General features: G+C 36.9%; 1 protein-coding gene and 1 long non-coding RNA gene across 3 annotated transcripts; both read right to left on the minus strand.

Moving 5' to 3' along the window:
- Window positions 1–1,644: 1,644 nt before the first annotated feature.
- LOC114395631 lies at window positions 1,645–9,859 on the minus strand. Of its 2 annotated transcripts, XM_028357462.1 has the most exons (3): window positions 9,721–9,859; window positions 2,695–2,883; window positions 1,645–1,936 (listed from the first exon to the last, which is right to left on the minus strand). In XM_028357462.1, the coding sequence occupies exons 2-3, from the start codon at window positions 2,866–2,868 to the stop codon at window positions 1,859–1,861; spliced, it is 252 nt and encodes an 83-aa protein (XP_028213263.1). In that variant the 5' UTR covers window positions 2,869–2,883; window positions 9,721–9,859; the 3' UTR covers window positions 1,645–1,858. The 2 variants fall into 2 exon arrangements, with proteins under 2 accessions (XP_028213263.1, XP_028213262.1); XM_028357461.1 differs by lacking the exon at window positions 9,721–9,859 and having other exon boundaries at window positions 2,695–3,232.
- A 9,833-nt stretch (window positions 9,860–19,692) lies between these two features.
- LOC114395105 lies at window positions 19,693–20,926 on the minus strand. The gene is made up of 4 exons (XR_003662947.1): window positions 20,814–20,926; window positions 20,681–20,725; window positions 20,509–20,571; window positions 19,693–19,776 (listed from the first exon to the last, which is right to left on the minus strand). It is a non-coding gene; the product is annotated as an uncharacterized LOC114395105 (long non-coding RNA).
- Window positions 20,927–21,183: the final 257 nt, after the last annotated feature.

Below are 21,183 nucleotides of genomic sequence, written 5' to 3' on the forward strand. Positions count from 1 at the left end.
GCGTCTTTCGATTCCACCAAAGGCAGCTACGCTTTGTGGAGATTGTTTAACAATAACATGCCTACTCGAGAGAACTTACAAAAAAGAAACATTACACTCTCTGCCCCTTCTTTTTTGTTGAATCAGAATCTACCAGCCATAACTTTTTCTCATGTAACAGAATTGACCATATTTGGAAAGGCGTGTTACTGTTGGAGGAGGTTGGCAGCTTCTTTGCCACAAGACCCTGCTGCACATTTGTGGCAACAAACTAGAATGGAAAGGTGTGGGGTAGTTTAAGGATGGGGAGCTTTGACAAAGCGAAATTGCAGTAGGATATTTTGTATACATCGTGGGCATGGCTGAAGAATGGTGGAAAGAGCTTTGAACATTCTTTTAATCAATGGTCAATTGACCCAGGAACCTGCTTGTTAGAAAATCTTTGTTGTAGCTTGATGTATGTTGAGATGCTTCATACAAGGACTTTTTATGGCTATGTGATACATGATCTCCATGGAAGTGAGGCACGTAAACAAAGTCCACCAAGAAAGCATGAGTGCAGAGGTCCCTTTTGGGGTAGTTTGGTCTTCAATGTGGTGCTTGACATATATGCATGGAATTGGAACGTGTGAATGAGGTCTTTATGGTGGCTGCAGGGACTGGTTATTGGTCAATGTTTCTGTCCAGGAATTTAATATAGCTTCGGTTACTCTTTTTGATTAGTTAGGATTGTTTTGTGGCCTTGTATATATTTCGGGCTGCTTATTGCCCATATGCATAGTCCAGATGTTGGCATCGTGGTTACCTCCATTTATTACTGTTGTGTGTGATAAATGTAGAGTAACCATTGTTGGCATTTTTTTTACGGTACCCCTGGTGCCTTGTTAATATCACAAGGTTTTAGCCGATCAAGAACAAAAACCGTAGTGCTCCTTCATTTTCCCCAATTGCCTTTTGTAAGAGATAAAGAGTTAGTGACCAAAGAAGAGCAATACGAAGAGGCCAGATGCATCATTGTTGTTGACAATCTCTTCCTTCAGCTACTCTAGAACCAACATCGGAGACCTGACACACTCATTACTTGTCAAACCCAAAAATTGGCCAACTGTAAACTTTGACAGTAAAAAAACAGCTCTAGAACAAGAGTGTTCTATTTTGATTGGATTGTGTATTTTAGACCAGAACCCGAGCAAAGTTGATTGATGATCAACCCTAGGTAGAATTGAGGTTTCTCCTTTTACTGTCGTATCTTCATGTAAAAAAAATGAAATATACGAGAAATGTATATGACTATTAATTTCAAAGTCATAAATTAACAAATATAGTAATATTTAAAATTCATAACCGTCATTAGTAATACACACATTAATTCTTGTCAAAAAGGTGTTACATGTGCATGAACTTTTACACAATGCAACAAACAACGAAAGGAAAATTTTCCACATAGTCAAGGATTTATATACTTTCTCTGTTTTTCGAATAGGTAAATTTGTATCATTTCCCTTCATAGTTTGGTGTTATATTGTTTGCATTCACCATAAAGATAATTATTTTTTGTAGTATGACACTCTTGACCAGCAGAAGCTTACAAGCTAAGGAGTTTGGATGATAATCAATTGACAAACTTGTTTTATCCTCTTCAACGTGGAGAGAAACACGAACATCTAACTTTGGGAGTGCTTAAGTTGCATAGAACTATGTTGCTATCAGAAAAAATGTGCACAATAGCTATATTAAAAAAGAAAAATGGATCCAACTAGTTTTTGTTTTCCTACCCTAAGCCTACAAGAGAACGCAACAAATATGATTGGAAACACAAACATTTCCTAGTAAAGATGTTCATAACTTAAATGTGCTTCACCGATTACAAAGTTCATCATCACCTGACTGTGAGCAAGCAATAACCGATATCACATGCTGGTGCTGCTGAAGATGGTTTGTATTTGCAAGTTGGAAACTGAAAATTATTATGAACACAAGTTATGAAAAAGACAGACCAATTTTTTTTAACTATCAAGTCAGGTTTTATTTAATTCATTCATGATGCTATTATCCTCAAATAATAACACCCCCACAACATCATTATGTGGATTCCATTTTGCAGCCACATCAGTGTTCACATTAAATTAAACCAATCATGGCATGACCTGAACATTTATCTTAGCAATGATTTTGGTAAACAACAGCATCACCGCCTCCATTGATAGAAGCTACATAACAAAGAATAGCACGGTCCAGATTGGAGATAACCATGGCTTACTTTATAAAGTAACTCAGAATAGATCCAGAATTCACAACGGATACAGCTTAATATTTTTCCAACCTTTCTGATAACACCTATTTTTTTTTTCATTCCATCTTCAAAAAATATCCAAACAATAGATTGATAACTTTATTCCAATCATTCACTATTTCTATTTCCTACCTCATCACTACCACTCCACAAAAGAGAGAAAGCACAATTTATTTTAAAGCAAAACTCATTGAATTGTTTAACAAACCACTTAGCTCAAAAGCCATATCTCACACTCTCCCTCTTCAATAATCCATTAAACAAACAATTTGTATCATTCTGTCATCCCAATTCCCAAGTAACCTTGACATAAATTTTACAAAATTTCAAAAGCAAGGTGAAACCCAACTTCCAAACAAGATAAAATTGAATTTAATACTAACAAAAGCATCACACAAAAAAATTAATGGAACAGGGGGAACCTGAAGATTATTGGTTTTGATGTAAAACCAAACGCACTTAAAACAGCCTAAGCGGGAAATCTGAGACTGACCCACAAATTCTCTTAGCGTGGATGGAAGGTTGACGAGGTCAATCAAGTTGGCAAGCTTCTTAGGGTTATCAGTGATGGCTTTCTTCATGCGTTGAGGAAGCATTTTTGCTTTGAATCCCTGAAATTTAAAGCCCAAGTGGAGTTGAAGCTTAGTAGAGAAATAGAGAGGGCTAGTATGGTTGGGGTTTGAAGGATGCTATGGAATGAATGAAGAGTAGAGTAAGAGCAATGTTTTAAAAACCAGACCAGTCATCGATTGGGTCAGGGCACTGGTTTAATGGTTGAACCAGTGGCTCACTAATTGAACCAGGGCCCGATCTCTATTAAAAAAATTGAAAATTTTACACCTGCCTTAATTTGATCGAATTCAAAGAATTCAATTAAACAATTGATCAACAACAAAACAATACTAAGTTTCATGTGGCAATAGCCAAACCAAACAAACCCAAAACTTCAAAATCAATTATTTTACAATTACATTCAATTCTTAATAATTATTCTTTTAAAATCAATCTCCAAAGCCAAACCCAAATGGGAAATGCTCGATCACCTTACTGCTCTATGAAACCAACCAAGCTAAACTCTTCATACTGTTCTACCTTACTGTTTTATATAAAACAAGCCCCATGAACCGCCAAGTTATTATATATACAATTCAGAAAGCAATCCTAGGTAACAATGGTATGGAACACAATATTATCAAGATATGTCATGTGAGAGTTTAATTCTGTTTTGGCTTTGTATATAAGAGAGAGTAACATAATTTTAAAATTCTGTTATAAGTGCTAGCTTAAGAGTGAAGGGTTGTTACTTTGTTTTGTTTGTATAAAAGGACAATCATACATCTTAATAAAGTGGTTGTTTTTCATTCTATCATTTTCAGTCTCTAGTGCTATTCCTAGTAGGTGTGCAATTCTGTGCAATTCTGTGCTTAGAAAACAGTGAGTGATACAAGAGTGAATGTGTGAGGGAGTGAATTGCATCTCTTGCAATTGAGTGAGGAACAGTGTGTGTTCCAACAATTGGTATCTAGAGCATTGGTTTCGATAGAAGGGGCAAGAATCGTTAAAGAAAGGTTCTTGGAGGTGTTCTTGAAGGAGTTCTTTGATGGCTGCAGTATCTGGCTCAATTCCTGCAAATCTACCAGTTCTCACAGGAAAGAACTATGAAAATTGGAAGATTCAGATCAGGGTGGTGATGCGATTCCAAGGGGTTTGGGAGTTCGTAGAAGAAGGTTATATACCTGTGGGAGAGAGAGCAACAGAGGAACAAAAGGCTGCTGATAGAGAAAAAGAAAAGAAAGATTGCAAGGCACTTTTCATTTTGCACCAAAGTGTAGATGCTGCTAACTTTGAAAAGATAGCAATGGCTCAAACCTCCAAAGAAGCATGGGACATTCTGCAGAAATCTCATGATGGAGCCACAAAAACCAAGAAGATCAAGCTGCAAACTCTGAGGAGACAATATGAACTACTACAAATGGAAAAGAATGAATCAGTTGCTGAGTACATCACAAAAGTGCAGCAGTGGTGAATTCAATGAAGGGCTATGGAGAAAAGATAACTGTGCAATCAGTTGTAGAGAAGGTGCTTAGAACCATGCCACCCAAGTTTGACCATATTGTGTAGCCATCGAGGAATCCAAAAATCTTGAAGAGCTTAGCCTAGAGGAATTGCAGGGATCTTTGGAATCTCATGAACAGAGAATGAATGAAAGGATAAATGAGAAGAAAAGTGAACAAGCCTTGCAAGCACGGTCTAATCCAAAGAAGCATGGTGATAGATGGAAGAAAGAGAAAACTGAAGGGAAGAGCAATAAATGGAGGGGAAATCAGAACAGTGATAAAGACCACAAGAAAGGAGGGGGATCCAATTCCCAAAACTCTTCAAATAGAAAGAAGTTTGACAAAAGAAGTATTCAATGCTTTAACTGTCAAAAGTTTGGGCATTTTGCTGATGAGTGTTACAGAAAACCCAATAACAAAAGAGAACCTAAAGGTGATGATGCAAAATTGGCTCAGGAAGAAGATGATGACATTGAACAGGTACTGCTAATGGTAACTACTCAAATTGAAGGGGCAAGTGATAATTGTTGGTACCTAGACACAGGTTGCTCCACTCATATGACAGGAAGAAGAGAATGGTTTCTCAACCTTGATCAATCTGTGAAGAGCCAAGTCAAATTTGCAGATGATAGAATCTTGAGTGCTGAAGGAATTGGGAAGGTCCTTATCAAAACAAAGGATGGAGGTCAGTCTTGCATCACTGATGTACTCTTTGTACCAGGTATGAAAAGTAATCTACTCAGCTTAGGTCAATTATTAGAAAAGGGCTTTATGACTAAGCTTGAAAACAAGATGTTGAGAGTGTTTGACAGAAATCACAAGCTCATTTTGAAGTCCCCTCTTTCAAAAAATAGAACATTTAAAATTGAGATTGATGTGATAGAACAAAAGTGCTTTACTACTACAGTAAACAGTGAAGAGTGGTTATGGCATTACAGATTTGGTCATTTAAATTTTAGAGATCTGATTAAGCTAAACTCAAGAGAAATGGTGCTGGGTTTGCCTCAGATCAAGCCTCCTAGTGAAGTATGTGATGGTTGTTTACAGTGTAAGCAATCAAGAAGCACTTTCAAACAAAATGTACCAATCAGGGCAAAAGAGAAACTTGAGGTGATTTACTCTGATGTGTGTGGCCCTATGCAAACTGAATCTCTGGGTGGAAACAGATACTTCATATCCTTTATTGATGAATTGACTAGGAAAGTATGGGTTTACCTAATAAGAAGGAAGAGTGATGTCTTTGAAGTCTTTGAGAAGTTCAAAAATATGGCAGAAAAGCAAAGTGGCTCATTGATCAAGATATTGAGAACAGATGGTGGTGGTGAATATGTTTCTACAGAATTTCAAGAATTTTGTGATCAAGAAGGCATAATTCATGAAGTGACTCCTCCCTACACACCTCAACATAATGGAGCTGTAGAAAGAAAAAACAGAACCATAATGAATATGGTAAGGAGCATGTTGAAAGGCAAGAGTTTGCCCAAGTACTTGTGGGGAGAGGCAGTGTCTACAGCTGTCTTCATCTTGAATAGGAGCCCTTCAAAGAGATTGGAAGGAATAACACCTGAAGAAGCTTGGAGTGGTGCTAAACCAAATGTGAGCCATTTCAGAATTTTTGGATCACTTTGTTTTAGGCATATCCCATATCAGTTAAGAAGGAAGCTAGATGATAAAGGTGAACAAATGATCTTACTCGGATATCACTCAACTGGAGGCTATAAGCTGTTTGATCCGAAGAGTAAGCAGATAATAATCAGTAGGGATGTGGTATTTGATGAATCTAGAAGCTGGAACTGGAAGCAGAATACTGAAATGAAGGGACCTACAATAATGATAAGGTCAGAAGAGGAAGAAACAAGTGAAGGGAATGGTAATACCACTCAAAGAGAGTGAGACCCCATAGAAATGCACCCAAACCAGCTAGATTTCAAGGTTTTGAGATGTTGTCTGATGCTGATGTAAGTGCAGATGGGAATCTTGTACATTGTGCTCTGTTTTCTGAAGCAGAACCAATAAACTTTGAAGATGCTATGACTGATCAGAGGTGGGTTGAAGCTATGTGATAACTGCTAAATAATTGTATTTTGATGATAGAAAATAAGGTAAAATTGTCTTTAAAAATAATTATTTAGCAGTTATTTGCGCTTAAATATTAAAGAATTGATGTTTTGTTGAATTTTGGCTACAGATATAAAACCTGGAGGTGTAACAAGCAAAAAGGCCAAAAAAATTGAAGAAAAGAAGAAAATCTGAAGCAGGCCCAGCCCAATATGCGCGCTGAGCGCGCGTCACGCGCTAAGCCCATGATCCAACAGAAGCGCGCGCTAAGCCTGCAACACGCGCGCTAAGCCCGCGATCTAACAGAAGCGTGCGCTAAGCCTGCAACATGCGCGCTAAGCGCGCGATCTACACGCGCTGAGCGAGGGGGTGTCGCGCTGAGCGCGCCTACGAAGGCCCAAAGCCCACTTCAACAGCTATAAATAGAGCGCCCGTCCAAGGGACAGAAAAAAAACCACGACAGAACCCCCTCTCCTAGGGGTTTCATTTACTCCCTTTCTTTCTTTCACCCCTCTTCTACTTGTAAAGCCCTCAATGGCCATGAGTGGCTAAACCCTTAGTTAGGGCCTGGCAGGCCTAGAAGCCAATGTGATGTATGATGTACTCTTCACTATTTATCAATGCAATACCAGATTTTTCTTTCCTATTTTCTTTTCTGTTTTTATCTTGCATACTCATCTTTATATTCTATTAGGGGTTAGATGCTCGGGAGAGGGTAACTTCTAAATAAGATTTAAAGAAGATATGCATGCATTAGTTTTAGGGGTTAGACGCTCGAGAAAGGATAACTTCTAATAGAACAAGAAGAAAAGATATCATAATAAAATCATTGCTAGGCATAGAGTGATTGCATTATGCCCATGCGTCAAAGCAAACATCTAGAATTAGAACTTCATGCATTTTATCTATTGAGTCTTTGCAAAGGCATTTGGGGGATAGATAGGTAAAATAGGCTTGTCATCGTGAGGCATCAGGGGCAGGTAAATGAATAGATGTGGGTGGGATAAAATCACCTGAATTGGTAAAGAAAAAATCATAAACTCATACATCCTAGGCAGACAAGGCAAGTCAGTTCCTAACACTATTTTATCTTGACTTTATCTTTTTCTTTTATTTTAAATTTTAAATTTCTTTCATCTTATCTTATCTATTATCTTTATCTTTTATTTTAAATTTTAAATTTCTTATCTCTTGCTTTTAAATTGGGTTTGCATTAATCTAAGTACAAACAAAGTCCCTGTGGATTCGACACTCGGACTTCCGAGAACTTTACTACTTGTGACGATTTGGTACACTTGCCAATGAGTTAACACTATGACAGAAGAGCTTAAATCTATTGAGAAAAATCAAGTGTGGGAGCTGGTATCTCAACCAAAATCGAAGAAGCCCATTGATGTGAAGTGGATCTATAAGATTAAGACAAATCCAGAAGGCAAGGTGGTCAAGTATAAAGCTAGACTTGTGGCTAGAGGATTTTTACAGAAAGCTGGGATTGACTACAGAGAGGTGTTTGCACCAGTTGCTAGAATTGAGACTATTAGAACAGTAGTGGCAATTGCTAGCCTAAAGAATTGGACAATGCACCAACTAGATGTGAAGTGTGCTTTCTTAAATGGTCCTCTTGATGAGGAGGTCTATGTGACTCAGCCACCTGGATTCTCTATAGCTGGCCAAGAGTCAAAGGTTCTCAGGTTGAGAAAAGCTCTTTATGGACTTAAGCAAGCCCCAAGAGCTTGGAACAAGAAAATTGACAGTTTTATGATGAAAATTGGCTTTGATAAGTGTAGCTGTGAGTTTGGAGTCTATGTAAGATCCAAATCAGTAGGTAATATCATTATTATATGCCTCTATGTGGATGATTTGTTGATCACTGGTGGTAATGAAAGTGAGATAGCAGAACTGAAAAGGGAATTGATGAGTGAGTTTGAAATGACTGATATGGGGGTTCTATCCTATTTCCTTGGATTTGAATTCAAGAAGACTGAGAGAGGTATTTTGATGCACCAGAGCAAGTATGCAACAGAAATATTGAAGAGATTCAACATGGTTGAATGTAATTCAGCAGCAACACCAACAGAGGCAGGTCTTGTACTTGAAAAGGAGGGCAAGGAAGACAAAGTCGATGCAACTGAGTTTAAACAGATTGTTGGTTCTCTCAGGTACTTGTGTCATTCAAGACCTGATTTGGAATTTGCTGTTGGACTGGTAAGTAGATATATGAAAGGACCCAGAATTCCTCATCTCCTAGCTGCCAAGAGGATTCTAAGGTTCATAAAAGGGACCATCAATGCTGGAATTTTATTTCCAAATAAAGACAATAGCAACTCAGAGGAATTGATGGGATATACTGATGCAGATTGGGGAGGAGACAGAGATGACAGAAAGAGTACTACAGGTTACATATTCATGTATGGTGCAGCACCAATATCGTGGTGTTCTAAGAAGCAATCCATAGTGGCTCTATCAACATGTGAAGCTGAGTATGTTGCAGCTGCAATGAGTGCTTGTCAAGCTGTCTGGTTGGACACATTACTACAGGAATTAAAAATCAAGGAGAGTGATGGAGTGAAGCTTTTTGTGGATAATAAGTCAGCTATAAGCCTGTCAAAGAATCCAACCTCTCATGGTAGAAGCAAACACATAGAAACAAGGTTTCACTATCTTAGGGATCAAGTGAACAAAGAGAAATTGAAAGTGGAGTACTGCTGCACATTTGATCAACTTGCTGATATTTTAACCAAACCCCTCAAAGGGGAGAGGTTTAAAATGTTAAGGGATAGAATTGGCTTGATGGACTTAGGAGATCAGAATTAAGGGAGGGTGTGAGAGTTTAATTCTGTTTTGGCTTTGTATATAAGAGAGAGTAACATAATTTTAAAATTCTGTTATAAGTGCTAGCTTAAGAGTGAAGGGTTGTTACTTTGTTTTGCTTGTATAAAAGGGCAATCATACATCTTAATAAAGTGGTTGTTTTTCATTCTATCATTTTCAGTCTCTAGTGCTATTCCTAGTAGGTGTGCAATTCTGTGCAATTCTGTGCTTAGAAAACAGTGAGTGATACAAGAGTGAATTTGTGAGGGAGTGAATTGCATCTCTTGCAATTGAGTGAGGAACAGTGTGTGTTCCAACATGTCAGGCTCCACATGCAATCAGTACCCAGACTTCACGCATATATAAAAAAATAAAGGCAAAATATGCTAAGAACAGACATTATATTGTAGTCAAAACGGGAGAAATAAAATAACAAAAAAAGTATACAACTCAAACTGGAATAATATAGTAATATACACATTATCTCAAAATCAGAAAACGTGCTAGAAAGGAAATTAGAACCTAGTGCTGGCGCGAAGCCGCGACGACGGTGGTGCAATGGCGATGCTGCGACGCGGCCTGGTGCGACGGCGGCGGTGGACCTGAGTGGGCTTGCGCTTGGGTTGTGCCGTGCGTGTGAGTCGTCGAGTCTCAGTTTCGATTTTTTATTCTTTTTTCCCTTTTCTAAACACCAAACAACGTCGTTTCACAATTTTTGAAAGAAAAAAAAACGACTAAAGTTTAATTACCATTGGTTTAATTATTTTGCGGGTAATGTACTTTTAAGAAATTTTCAATTAGTTATTTGAATTTTATTTTAATTGGGTCCTGTTTTTTTTTTTATTTTGAATTAGATCCTGTATAATTGTTATCACGAAAAACTAGTTGAAAAATATATTTTTTAAAAGAAAAAATAGTTAGAAGAAAATAATGACAGCATCTACATTTTGAAGGTTCATGAAAGAAATGAAAACAACAATTATATATATTGAAGGATAATCTAAGAATATAAAATATATATAAACCAAAAAAAATCATTATATTTATTAATAGTTATAGATTAAACACATACTTAATTAGAGGTGCATACAATTAATTAATGTTTTTAAGATATGGTATAAGTACACTTGACTTATGTAGGAGAGTTTTCTTGAGTTTCAATATTTTGTAGAACCAAATAATTGTTAGGGACCCAATTAACAAAGATTTAAGGATCTAATTAAAAATTTGGTAAAAGTATAAAAACATGCATATCAATGTAATCATTACTATTTTGTTGCTTTAATTTATTTTTTATGTTTATTTTAGTTATTTTATATTAAAAGGTTCAATTAGTTTATATAATTATAAAAATGGTTAGAGAGAGTTTTGTTTATAATTTAATTAGGTCTCTGAATTGTTTATAAAAGTGGTGGATTTCTGTTTCTAGGGTGTGTCGTGTGTTGCACAACTAAGTCAATTATAAAAGTTTTTTTATAAAGTTTTAGTTTCTACAAGTCAATTGAACCCAAGTATTTTTTTTATGGTTTATTTGTCTCTATAGAAGGTTGAAACATTAGATAAAACTCTCACAAATTACTCACTTACAACACACTTCAATTAAAAAAATTTCATACACCTAATTAAAAAAAAAGCTAGGGACATAAATGAAAATTTGGTATAAGTAAATTAAAGTGACTTGAGGATCAATTTAACCACTCTCATTTTGTTCCTCTAATTTGTTTTTTTGGTCAATTCAGTTATCTTATTATTAAAAAGTTCAATTAGTTTTTCTAATTTTTAAAAAATGATTCAATTAGGTTTCTTTACTTTTGAAAGATTCAATTAGGTTTGTTTTTTTTTAAGATGGATTTAATTTGTTTCCATTTTGCTTTCACCTGCTCCAATAATTTTTTAAAATAAGACCAAATTTGATTTTAAATTAGAACAAATTGAATCTATTTTAAAAAATCACTACTAGAAATATTGTATTTTACAACGCACATTCTACGTCGGTCATACATTACCCGACGTAGTAATGCACACGGTGGCATTTCCGTAAATATATAAGTTTTATATACGGCGCCTTTCGTATACGACGACGTTTCACTTAAACGCCGCGTTTGTAGCTTTGGTGGAACTAATCTAAGACGGTGTGTTTGAAGACACCGTCGTAGTTGTGGTCAGAGACAAAGACGGTGTTACGTGTGCACCGTCTTTAATTTTGTTCTTTAAATACTCCTTGTTTCACGATGATTCAACACTCTCGCGTCCTCGAAAAAGCTATACCAAAACCCTAATACCTGAGCGCTCTGTTGCCTGAAGTCATCCCAGCGACGACTCCGTCGTGCCCACCGTCACATTGCCTTTTCGACCACCAAGAACAAAAACCCTAGCCATTGTTCTGACCACCACCACATATCCGATCTCGTGCCCTTTGGAGTGGTGTCGTGACCTTGCTTGTGTGAAGGTAAGCATGTCGAAGTTTTTGAGTTCTTGTTTCATAATATAAGTTTTTTAGTTCTTGTTTCATAATATAAGACTTTTAAAATGTGATTATCGACTTCTTGAGTTGCCCTAACAATGTCATCGTTGAATATGCGAAAAGGATTTGAAGGCCAAAGGGTTTAGTTAAGTCAGAGTACTAACGAAGTTGATGTTGTTGGTTGTTTTGGTTTCGCGTTTTTGTTATCTGGATTGGTGCACTTCGAGCATAGGTTGTTGGATTTATTACATATGCAATTGTGGTTTCGATTATTTTCTTCCATTATTACATATGCGAAGCATGAATCAAATGAGAAGCATGAATCAAATGTGCCAAAATGTTCTGGAAATTTGGGTGTTAAAAACTCTTACAGTGTAATTGGGTTTTGTTTGGCAATTTTTGTGCAAAATTTATGTTTGTTTGTTTCTTTACCTCTCTTTGCTTATAATTTATGATTCAAATTAATACATAAGATCAGTTTTCTCATCTTCATTTTTTCATAGCAGATAAAGAGGGAAATATCCACCTTGAAGCTGCTGAAGCATCCGAACGTGGTTAGATTATAAGAGGTAACATCCTAACCTGTTTTTTGTTTTTTTTTTGTTGACCATGTGTTTTTTCTTTTTCTTTTTCTTGTTTACGTGTAAAAGTGCAGTTAATGCAGTTTAAAATCATTGATTTTATAAGTATTTCCATTTTTTATGTGTTGTTTTGGCATTTCTCTACTTAGTCAGAAAAAGTTAGCTTCGCTTTTATTTTCTTTGTGGAAACATGTGTTACTTGGTTATCGGATCAACAATGTATACAGGTTTTTCACTCATTTACATAGTCAGCAAATTGGAGTAATTAAGCACACAGCTCAAACTAAGAGTCCAATAACTGCTATTCGAGTTGGATAATTATTTGCGTTGTGTACTTTGGGTTTGAATTATTTTTGTTACATTTTTCAGAGGAACTTAGATCAATTGGAAGACTTACTCAACAAGGTTAAATTGAAGACCATAAGGACTGAACCACCTTCTGCATCTATTGCTGGCACAAGGTACTTTTTGATTATTAATTTTGATTGTGCGTTTACAAATGATTAAAAAAAAAATTCTTATGGGGTGTTATTGGTTGGTAAGTTGGTGTATCTTTGGTGTTTCTGTAGATTCTGTAGTTGCTGCGTTACAATTTGTGGCTCCCTCTGCAAAGGGATTCTTTTTGTAAAATCATTTTGACTTAGATCCTATTTGAATGTTTCAACACGACCCACAGTAGGATATCAGATCATTATGGTGTATTTAGGAGCAGATTATCATATTTATACTAATAAGTATATCCAAATGCAAATGTTTTTTTTTGTTTTTTGTGTTTATATTATAATTATTGAGTCAGTATGCTGTTTCCTTTTAGAAACAAATGACAGCCACTCAGAGAATAGTATACATTACTCTCTTTCATCTCTTTTCATTCCTCACACTTTCATCCATTTTCATTGATGTATACCAAACCCATTGTAAAAGTTTGATAGGTCTTGCATTTAAAGTCAAATCAAAATTCAATCCTTAAGAAATAAGGTTGTTGTCTTAAATAGAGAAAAGTAGGACAGTAATATCCACTCCAGGAATAACATAAAATTCGTAATCTTGAATAGTTTCCCAAAATTTAGAATCCTAGTTAGCATAAAGTGCTATCTGTCAGCCTATTGAGATCAAAAGTTTGATTCTGAAAAATGATAGCATTTCTGAGCCTCCAAATTTATACTGTAGCTGCTATCCACCACATTGTCCTTCTTGTGTTAGAAACCTTTGAAGTTGCTGAGGAGTAGTGCTGGATAAAATTATCCAAAGGCCTACAGTGAAACACCTTGTCTTCCTTTACCCAAGAAAGGTATTCCCACCATATAGCCATAGTTTTGCCACAGGTGAAAAATAGATGGGATGCGGATTCGGGTTGATTGTGACAGAAGGGACATAAATCATTATCTACCTGAATCTGCCTCTTGATCAAGTTGTCCTTCGTGGGAAGTCTGTCCCATAATAACCTCCAAACAAAAGAAAGGGCTTTAGGAGGAAGTTTGATCTCCCAAAGTTTCTTGAATCCCAGGTACAGACCTTGAATGTACCATCTCAGATTTAATAACTTGATAACCAAATTTAGTTGACAAAATCCCAGAGGATTCAGCTCCCCAAACCCAGGTATCATTGAGATTGTTGTTAACTCTGATTTGGTGGATGTGATCAATGAAAATAGAGGCTAGCTGCACCTCATTATCAAACAAGTGTCTTCTCCAAACCATATTCCAGACCCATCCATTCTCTGTCCAGGATCCCACCTCTGCCACCCTTAAATCTCTTTGGGAAGAAATACTGAATAACTCATGGAATTGATCCTTTAGAGGAACTCCTTCATCACCCCAAGGATCTTCCCAAAAGAGGAATTTGTCACCTCTCCCCAGCTTCCACCTGATTTGATTATCAGCACTGACCACATTTTGCTGTTGAAAGATGGCCCTTAAATCAGCCCACCAAGTAGAGAAATACTGCTTTCGAGGACCATACTCCAATCCCCTCCAGCCATTGTACATAGAGATCAGAATTCTGGTCCAAAGCTGGTCTGGTTGGTGGAACATCAGCCACTTCCATTTGAACAACAGAGCCTTGTTAAGACTTGGAAGATCTCTAATCCCCAACCCTCCCATATGCTTAGGAGAGCAGCACTGGCTCCAAGAAATCCAAGCAATCTTCCTACTATCTGGTTTTCCCCCCCATAGGAATTCTTTGGAATTCAACTTACTAGTGTGTTTGGATTAGATTGATGGTGAAAAAAATCAATTAAATTTTCATGATAAAGATAAAGTGATAAATAGTTCTTTCTGTTTTTTTTATGGTATGGCCATTATTTTGTGGGATAAAATGGATTGTTGTGTTTTATCCCAACACAATATATACATTGCGGCGGTTTAAAAATTAAAATACTGATTGGCTATAAACGTCACAAAGCATACAGTTGTGGTTTATTTGGTCTTAGCATTTATTGGCGGCTATTATTTGCCACAATGTTTTTTCTATTATTTTTTACCCCTTTTTGAATTTTAATGATCTAAATTAAAACAAAAAAATTTCTAAACATCTTGTCTTCAACAACATTGGAACAGCTCTGAGCTCTCTCTGGTCCTCAATTTGTGCTTTTTATCCTCCAGTTGCAACACCCTAACTCGCTAAGTCACACGCAGCACCGTGATTTTCTGCAGGTTCTCATCCTTAAACCTTAATTTCGTCCCTTGATTAAATTAATAGTTATATATATATATATATATATATATATATATATATATATATATATATATATAACCCTAATCTATACTATCTGTCAAATGACCAGACCAAAGACCCCTAATTTAATCGCAGGTCGTCATTCCTGCCAGCAGAACACAGAGGCCAGCATCGTGTGTTGTTCAATCTAAGGTACCTTCTGCCTGCGTTCGTTCTATCAGTTATAGTTTCATTGTTTATTGCATTTGAGGTGGACATGAACTCCCCTGTTATGATATGTTTCCTACTTTGTAACTGTTAACTGTCATTTCTGTCATTAAGTTTCTTTTTTTTTTTGCACAGCAAAAATCTATATATAATTTTATATATATTGTAGTACTAGGAGTACTGCATACAGGAAAAAGAGTACAAGGCAAAATTGCCTAACCCATCTGAAAAATACAAGATAACGTTATCTGAAACAAAAAATCAATCCCTAAGACAGCTCCTCCCTCAAACTAGTGGACCATTGATTAAAATGGATATGGAAATCTTTGTCCATACATTTTAACCAGGCCCAAGAATGGAATAAAGCTTCATCCATGACTTTTTCGGAGTTGAAATTCTGGTTATTAAAAACCATTGAATTTCTATGTTTCCAAATAGTCATGGATAGAGCTATCCAAAGCACTGCCCATCTATTGTCTATACATCTTTTGCTACTCCATCTTGAGAATTGGGTGAAGTGATCTTTAGGATCAATGGTGAAGGGACCCACTCTGTCAGCCCATCTCAAAATCTCCCACCAAAGGCATCTAGTTCTTGTGCAATCAAACATGACATGACCAATAGTTTCCTCCTCTCCATCACATAAAGGACAGGAATATGATGGAAGGCACACCTGCCTCCTTCTTAAATTAGCCTTAGTAGGCAATCTATCTTTAAAGATTCTCCAAGAGAAAGCGGCTGCTCTTGGAGGAATTTTCAAATTCCACATAAACCTGGAAGCATTATCTTCATAATCTGATCCGCCGTCTTCCATGAGGAAATTGTATGCTGACTTTGTGGAATAGGATCCACTAGGTTCAGCCCTCCAAGTGAGATAATCCATTCTAGAAGAGTGAATCTGAGCCCCATCAATCTCATCCATGAAAGCTGCCACCGTATCAATTTCATGATCGAAGAAATTTCTCCTCCATTGAAACTTCCAATCCCACCCATTGTCAATATTCTGACCCATTAAATTGATAGTGAGGTCCTGTTGCTGACTCACCTGATACAAAACAGGGTATTTGTCTTTAAGGGTTATATCATCTTCCCTCCATTTGTCTTTCCAAAACTGGATTCTGGTCCCATTGCCCACCTTCCACCTCAAGTTATTGGCCAAACTATTCTGATGTTGCTGCTGGAAGATCGATTTTAAATCCTTCCACCAAGGAGAATTGTCAACACTACCTCTACCATGTAATAAGGCCTGCCATCCCCCATATATAGACACTAAAGTTCTTGCCCAAAGCTGATGGGGATTATTTGCCACCTGCCAACCCCATTTGCCTAGTAAGGCTTCATTGAACTTGTTCAAATCTTTAATACCCAATCCGCCTCTGGCTTTTGATAAACAGACTGTATCCCATTTAACCCAAGGGATCTTAGAAGTGTCATTGTCGCCGCCCCAAAGGAAGTTTCTTTGGATAGCTACTATTTTTTGAGCAACTTTTTTGGGAATTCTGTAGAAAGACAACAAATAAATAGGCATTGCTGTCAAAACAGAGTTGATAATGGTAATGCTGCCCCCCATAAAAAGGCATCTGTGCTTCCAAGATGCCAGCTTGGTCTGAAATTTGTTGATGATAGGCTGCCAAACACTCCCACTTTTTGGACTAGACCCCACTGGAATTCCTAGATATAAGAAAGGAATATCCATCTGCCTGCAGTTAAGAAAAAGAGCCGCATCTCTACACCACTCCTCAGATTTTCCAAAGCATCCAAACTGACTTTTTGAATAATTAATCTTGAGTCCAGAAGCCAACTCAAAACATGATAGGATAGACTTTAGAACTCTGACATTGGCTGAAAGAGCATTACCAAAGAATAGAGTGTCATCTGCATATTGCAGAATATTTATATCTTCCTTCAAACTTCCAACTTGATAACTGCTGTACAGATTTTTGGATATAGCTGTCCTCATTAAACCTGTAAGCCCTTCTGCCACCAAATTAAAAAGGAGGGGGGCAAGGGGGTCACCCTGCCTTAAACCTCTCTTGGGTGCAAACTCCGAGGTGGGACTTCCATTAATTAAAATGGAAACTGATGCAGTAGCAAGGCAACCATGGATCCACTTTCTCCACCTTTCACAAAAACCCATCCTTAACATCATGTAATTAAGAAAGCCCCAAGAGACCGAGTCGTAAGCTTTTTCAAAATCAACCTTGAAGAACATGCAAGGTTTATTTTTTGATTTAGCTTCAGCTATAACCTCATTAGCTATCAACACTCCATGCAAAATATGCCTTCCTTTCATAAAGGCTGTTTGCCTTTCATCAATCAGCTGAGGTAGAATAAGGGCTAATCTATTAGCCAAGACCTTGGATACAACTTTGTAGACACAGCCTATAAGAGAAATTGGCCTATAATCGTTAAAAGCTTGGGGATCCTTGATCTTGGGAATAAGAGCTATGAATGAGGCATTGCTTCCTTTTGGGAAAGAAGCATTATAATAAAACTCATCCATGAAGCGCATAAAGTCAGGCTTCAAAGTCTTCCAAAACTTCTTGATAAAATTGAAATTAAGCCCGTCCGGGCCCGGACTTTTATCACCATCACAGTCCCACACAGCTGAGGTTATTTCAGCATCAGAAAATCTAGACACAAGGGCTTCATTCTCACTTTGACCAATGGAAGGTAGCTGCACACCATCCATGGTTGGTCTATTGAAATTCTGCTCAGAAAATCTTTCTTTAAAATGATTGAAAGCCTCAAATTTAACCCTACTAGGGTCCTGAACCCATTCCCCATCAATGATCAATCCTTGAATAGCATTATGTCTTCTTCTATGATTTATCAGCTTGTGGAAGTAAGCTGAATTTCTGTCCCCTTCCTTTAACCATTTCACTCTAGCCTTTTGCCTCAACATAGATTCATAGGCATTAGCAGCTTGCCATAATTGCTCCTGAAGAGACTTCTTGAGCTCCCTTTCAGATTGATTCATAATTCTGTTAGATATACCAGCCTCCAAAGCATTCAACTCCTTCTTTAAAACCTGAATTTTCTTAGCATTAATAACTCCATTGGATGAACTCCACTGTCTAATGCAGGCTTTAATGAACTTCAATTTTTGCTTGAGTGCGTATCCTCCCCATCCATTAGGGTGATAATTGCTCCATTTAAGGGTCACCATTTCCTGAAATCCCTTGTCCTGCAGCCACCAATCCATGACCTTGAAAGGCTTAGGACCCCAATCAACACTTTTGGATCTTAGAAGGATAGGGCAATGATCTGAAAAATCTCTGTCTAGTACAAACTGTGTTGTATCAGGCCAAAGAGTCAACCAATTATCAGAAATGAAGAACCTATCCAACTTGCTCATAACACTTCCATTAGGTCTGATCCAGGTATATTTTCTACCTATAGATCTAACCTCTTCTACAGCCATAAGAGAAATCCAGGAATTGAATTCCTCAATACTGGATGCATTAGCCAGATTCTGAGATGAACTCAATCTCTCATTATGATTTCTTATCGAATTGAAATCTCCTAAGATACACCACAATTCATTTTGATAGGAGGACTTCAAAAGCAGAATCTCTTCCCATTGATTTCTCTTCCCTTGTATATCACAAGGCGCATAAACATTAATAATGATGACTTTCTTGTTTTCCTTTACCCACAATCCTTCCAGCAAAATAAAACCACTCCCCACTGACTTCCTATTCACCACAAAGGAATCATTGTTCCAAATGCATAACAGGCCACCAGCAGAATTAGTAGAAGGGAGACATTCCCAAGTAGCATTACTATCCCCCCACAGGTATTGACATAGCTTCTTATCAATGGAGTCTTTCTTAGTTTCTTGAATGCATAGAACATCAATCTTGTTGGCCAGAGATAATTTTCGAATAGCTGACCTCTTGACTCCACTACCCAAACCTCTAGAGTTGAGAGAGAGAATATTCATGGAGCAATTGTGTTGTTTCCCATCTCTGTTGTTGCTGCAGCTGAATGACTTGTACTAGCCTCATCCAAAAACTCCTTACCCCTGTTTTTAAAACTTTCATCAAAAGATATACCCAATTGACGAGCTATCTCCCAATGCTGATCACCTTCCACTCCATTGAAATCATTATTAAAGCTACTTGGGGGAATAGGACTATGGGGTTGGTGATCCTGCTTAGGGGTCAAAGGACCAGATTGAGAGTCACAAAGGTCAACCCCTTCCTTATTATATTCGAAGGAATTACCTGCTACCATCACCCTTGTATCCCCTTCTGTTCCAATTTCATTTAAAATTGGGCCAAGATTTAAATGGGCCATGGATTTTGCTATATGACATGTTTTTCTTCTGCTATAAACTTTTAAGGCAGAAGTGGAGTTGCTCTCTTTTTTAACTGGGCTTGTCTTTACCAGGCCCATCTTCCGAATATCTACATCCTTCTTCTCACATTGGGAATGCGATACAACGTCCCTATCATCCATGCCCAGCAAGTTTGAAACCTTATTGACCATTGGAAATTCATCAGGTCTGTTGACTAAAGGTTCTTCTTCCAAGGCCCCTTGGTCTCTCATTATATCACCAGCATCAAGTGTGATCTAGACCTGAATATTGAGAAACTCATTTTCCTCCCTAACCAAAGACTGCCATCGTGATTTTCAACTTGACTCCTAAAGACAAATATTAATAAGAATTAAATAGTTGAATAAGTCATATTCACAGAAAATTTAAAATGCAAGCACAAAAAATTACAAACAACTATAAATGTAAGATAATTAAGCAGAAAGACATTCTATCTTTTTACACATTGGATATCTAAATAATTACTAGGGCCTCCTTATTCAATGACTGGCCATATGACAATGATTGACATATGGACTGAGCTTCTAGAATATCCACAATGTGATAATAGTGGTAAATGAAGAAAATAGATGATTTAGAGTTTCCACCCTGACCATTTCTAAAAAGTGGTAAATGAAGAACATGAAGAAACAAAATGTATAGTCTAAACTGCATTCCATGTCTACCACTACCTACTACTTCTTGAGCGCCAGTATTTTTCATGTTAGATTTAAAACACACTAATTGAGATGGGCCTGTTTTTTCCATTTTCATGAGATTCAATATATGTCCACCAATATTTATACTGGAAAGCTTAATTTAGCAAGATTTGATGACAACACCAACTGGTAAATTATGTTGATTTCAGAAACTTAGATAAAGACTCATGAAATTTATACAGTGGGTCACTGAAAAGTGACTGCTAATCTGAAAAGCTAATAAATGGGCACAATCAAAATCAGATTCTAGGTTCTAGCTTACATCTATGTTGAAGTAAGCTATTGTGACATTCACTGCTTCAAACATGAATATGGATGCAGGAAATACTATATCATTCTTACCTGTTTGGAGATGAGATTACCATCATTATGTACATCTTCGATCATCAAATCAGAATTTTTTTTCTAACATTCGCAAAAGACAAAGAGGTCAAGATAGGAGTTTGCAGTGCCTTTTATTCTAGACACAAGAAAAAATTATTACACTAAAAAAAGTGAAAACCTGAACCCTTACCAGATCTGTTTCATGCATAAATTTCCAATCTAGTGCTTCCAACAACTACACATACAAGTGAAAGGAAAAAAATAAAAATCAACATGAGAGGATTGACTGAAATTTTACAAAGTACAAAAGCATCCATTCATACCTTGTTTTCCAATACCATGATTTGTTCACTCATCCGTTCTCGTTCACCTTCCATACAAAATGACTTTAACCTGTTTTGAAGATACATAAGCATTAGCAACATGACATTATGGAAAACATGTATATGACAAAAAAGTCACTGGTAATCTAGCTAGCACCAATTTGTTGGAGAACTTGGACTGGTTGGTTGACTAGTTTCTTTTGAGTTTGACAATACCATAAGGCTGTGTTCTTGCCTCAACTGATTTACATTTTTTCATATTTGTGATATAATAGGCAATGTATATATTGTTCGTACTGGAAGATTGATTTTTGGTCATAGAGTAACTATGCCACTTCCCAACCTTTACTTAATCATGAAATCAAAGTGA

This window comes from Glycine soja, chromosome 18, assembly GCF_004193775.1.
Source record: "Glycine soja cultivar W05 chromosome 18, ASM419377v2, whole genome shotgun sequence".
NCBI lineage: Eukaryota > Viridiplantae > Streptophyta > Magnoliopsida > Fabales > Fabaceae > Glycine > Glycine soja.

Coding starts and splice junctions, on each gene's coding strand:
- LOC114395631 (XM_028357462.1), bottom strand. CDS start 2,868: ATGCTTCCTCAACGCATGAAGAAAGCCATCACTGATAACCCTAAGAAG. Junction 1,937..2,694: donor TCAAAACCAATAATCTTCAG/GTTCCCCCTGTT, acceptor AATAATTTTCAG/TTTCCAACTTGCAAATACAA.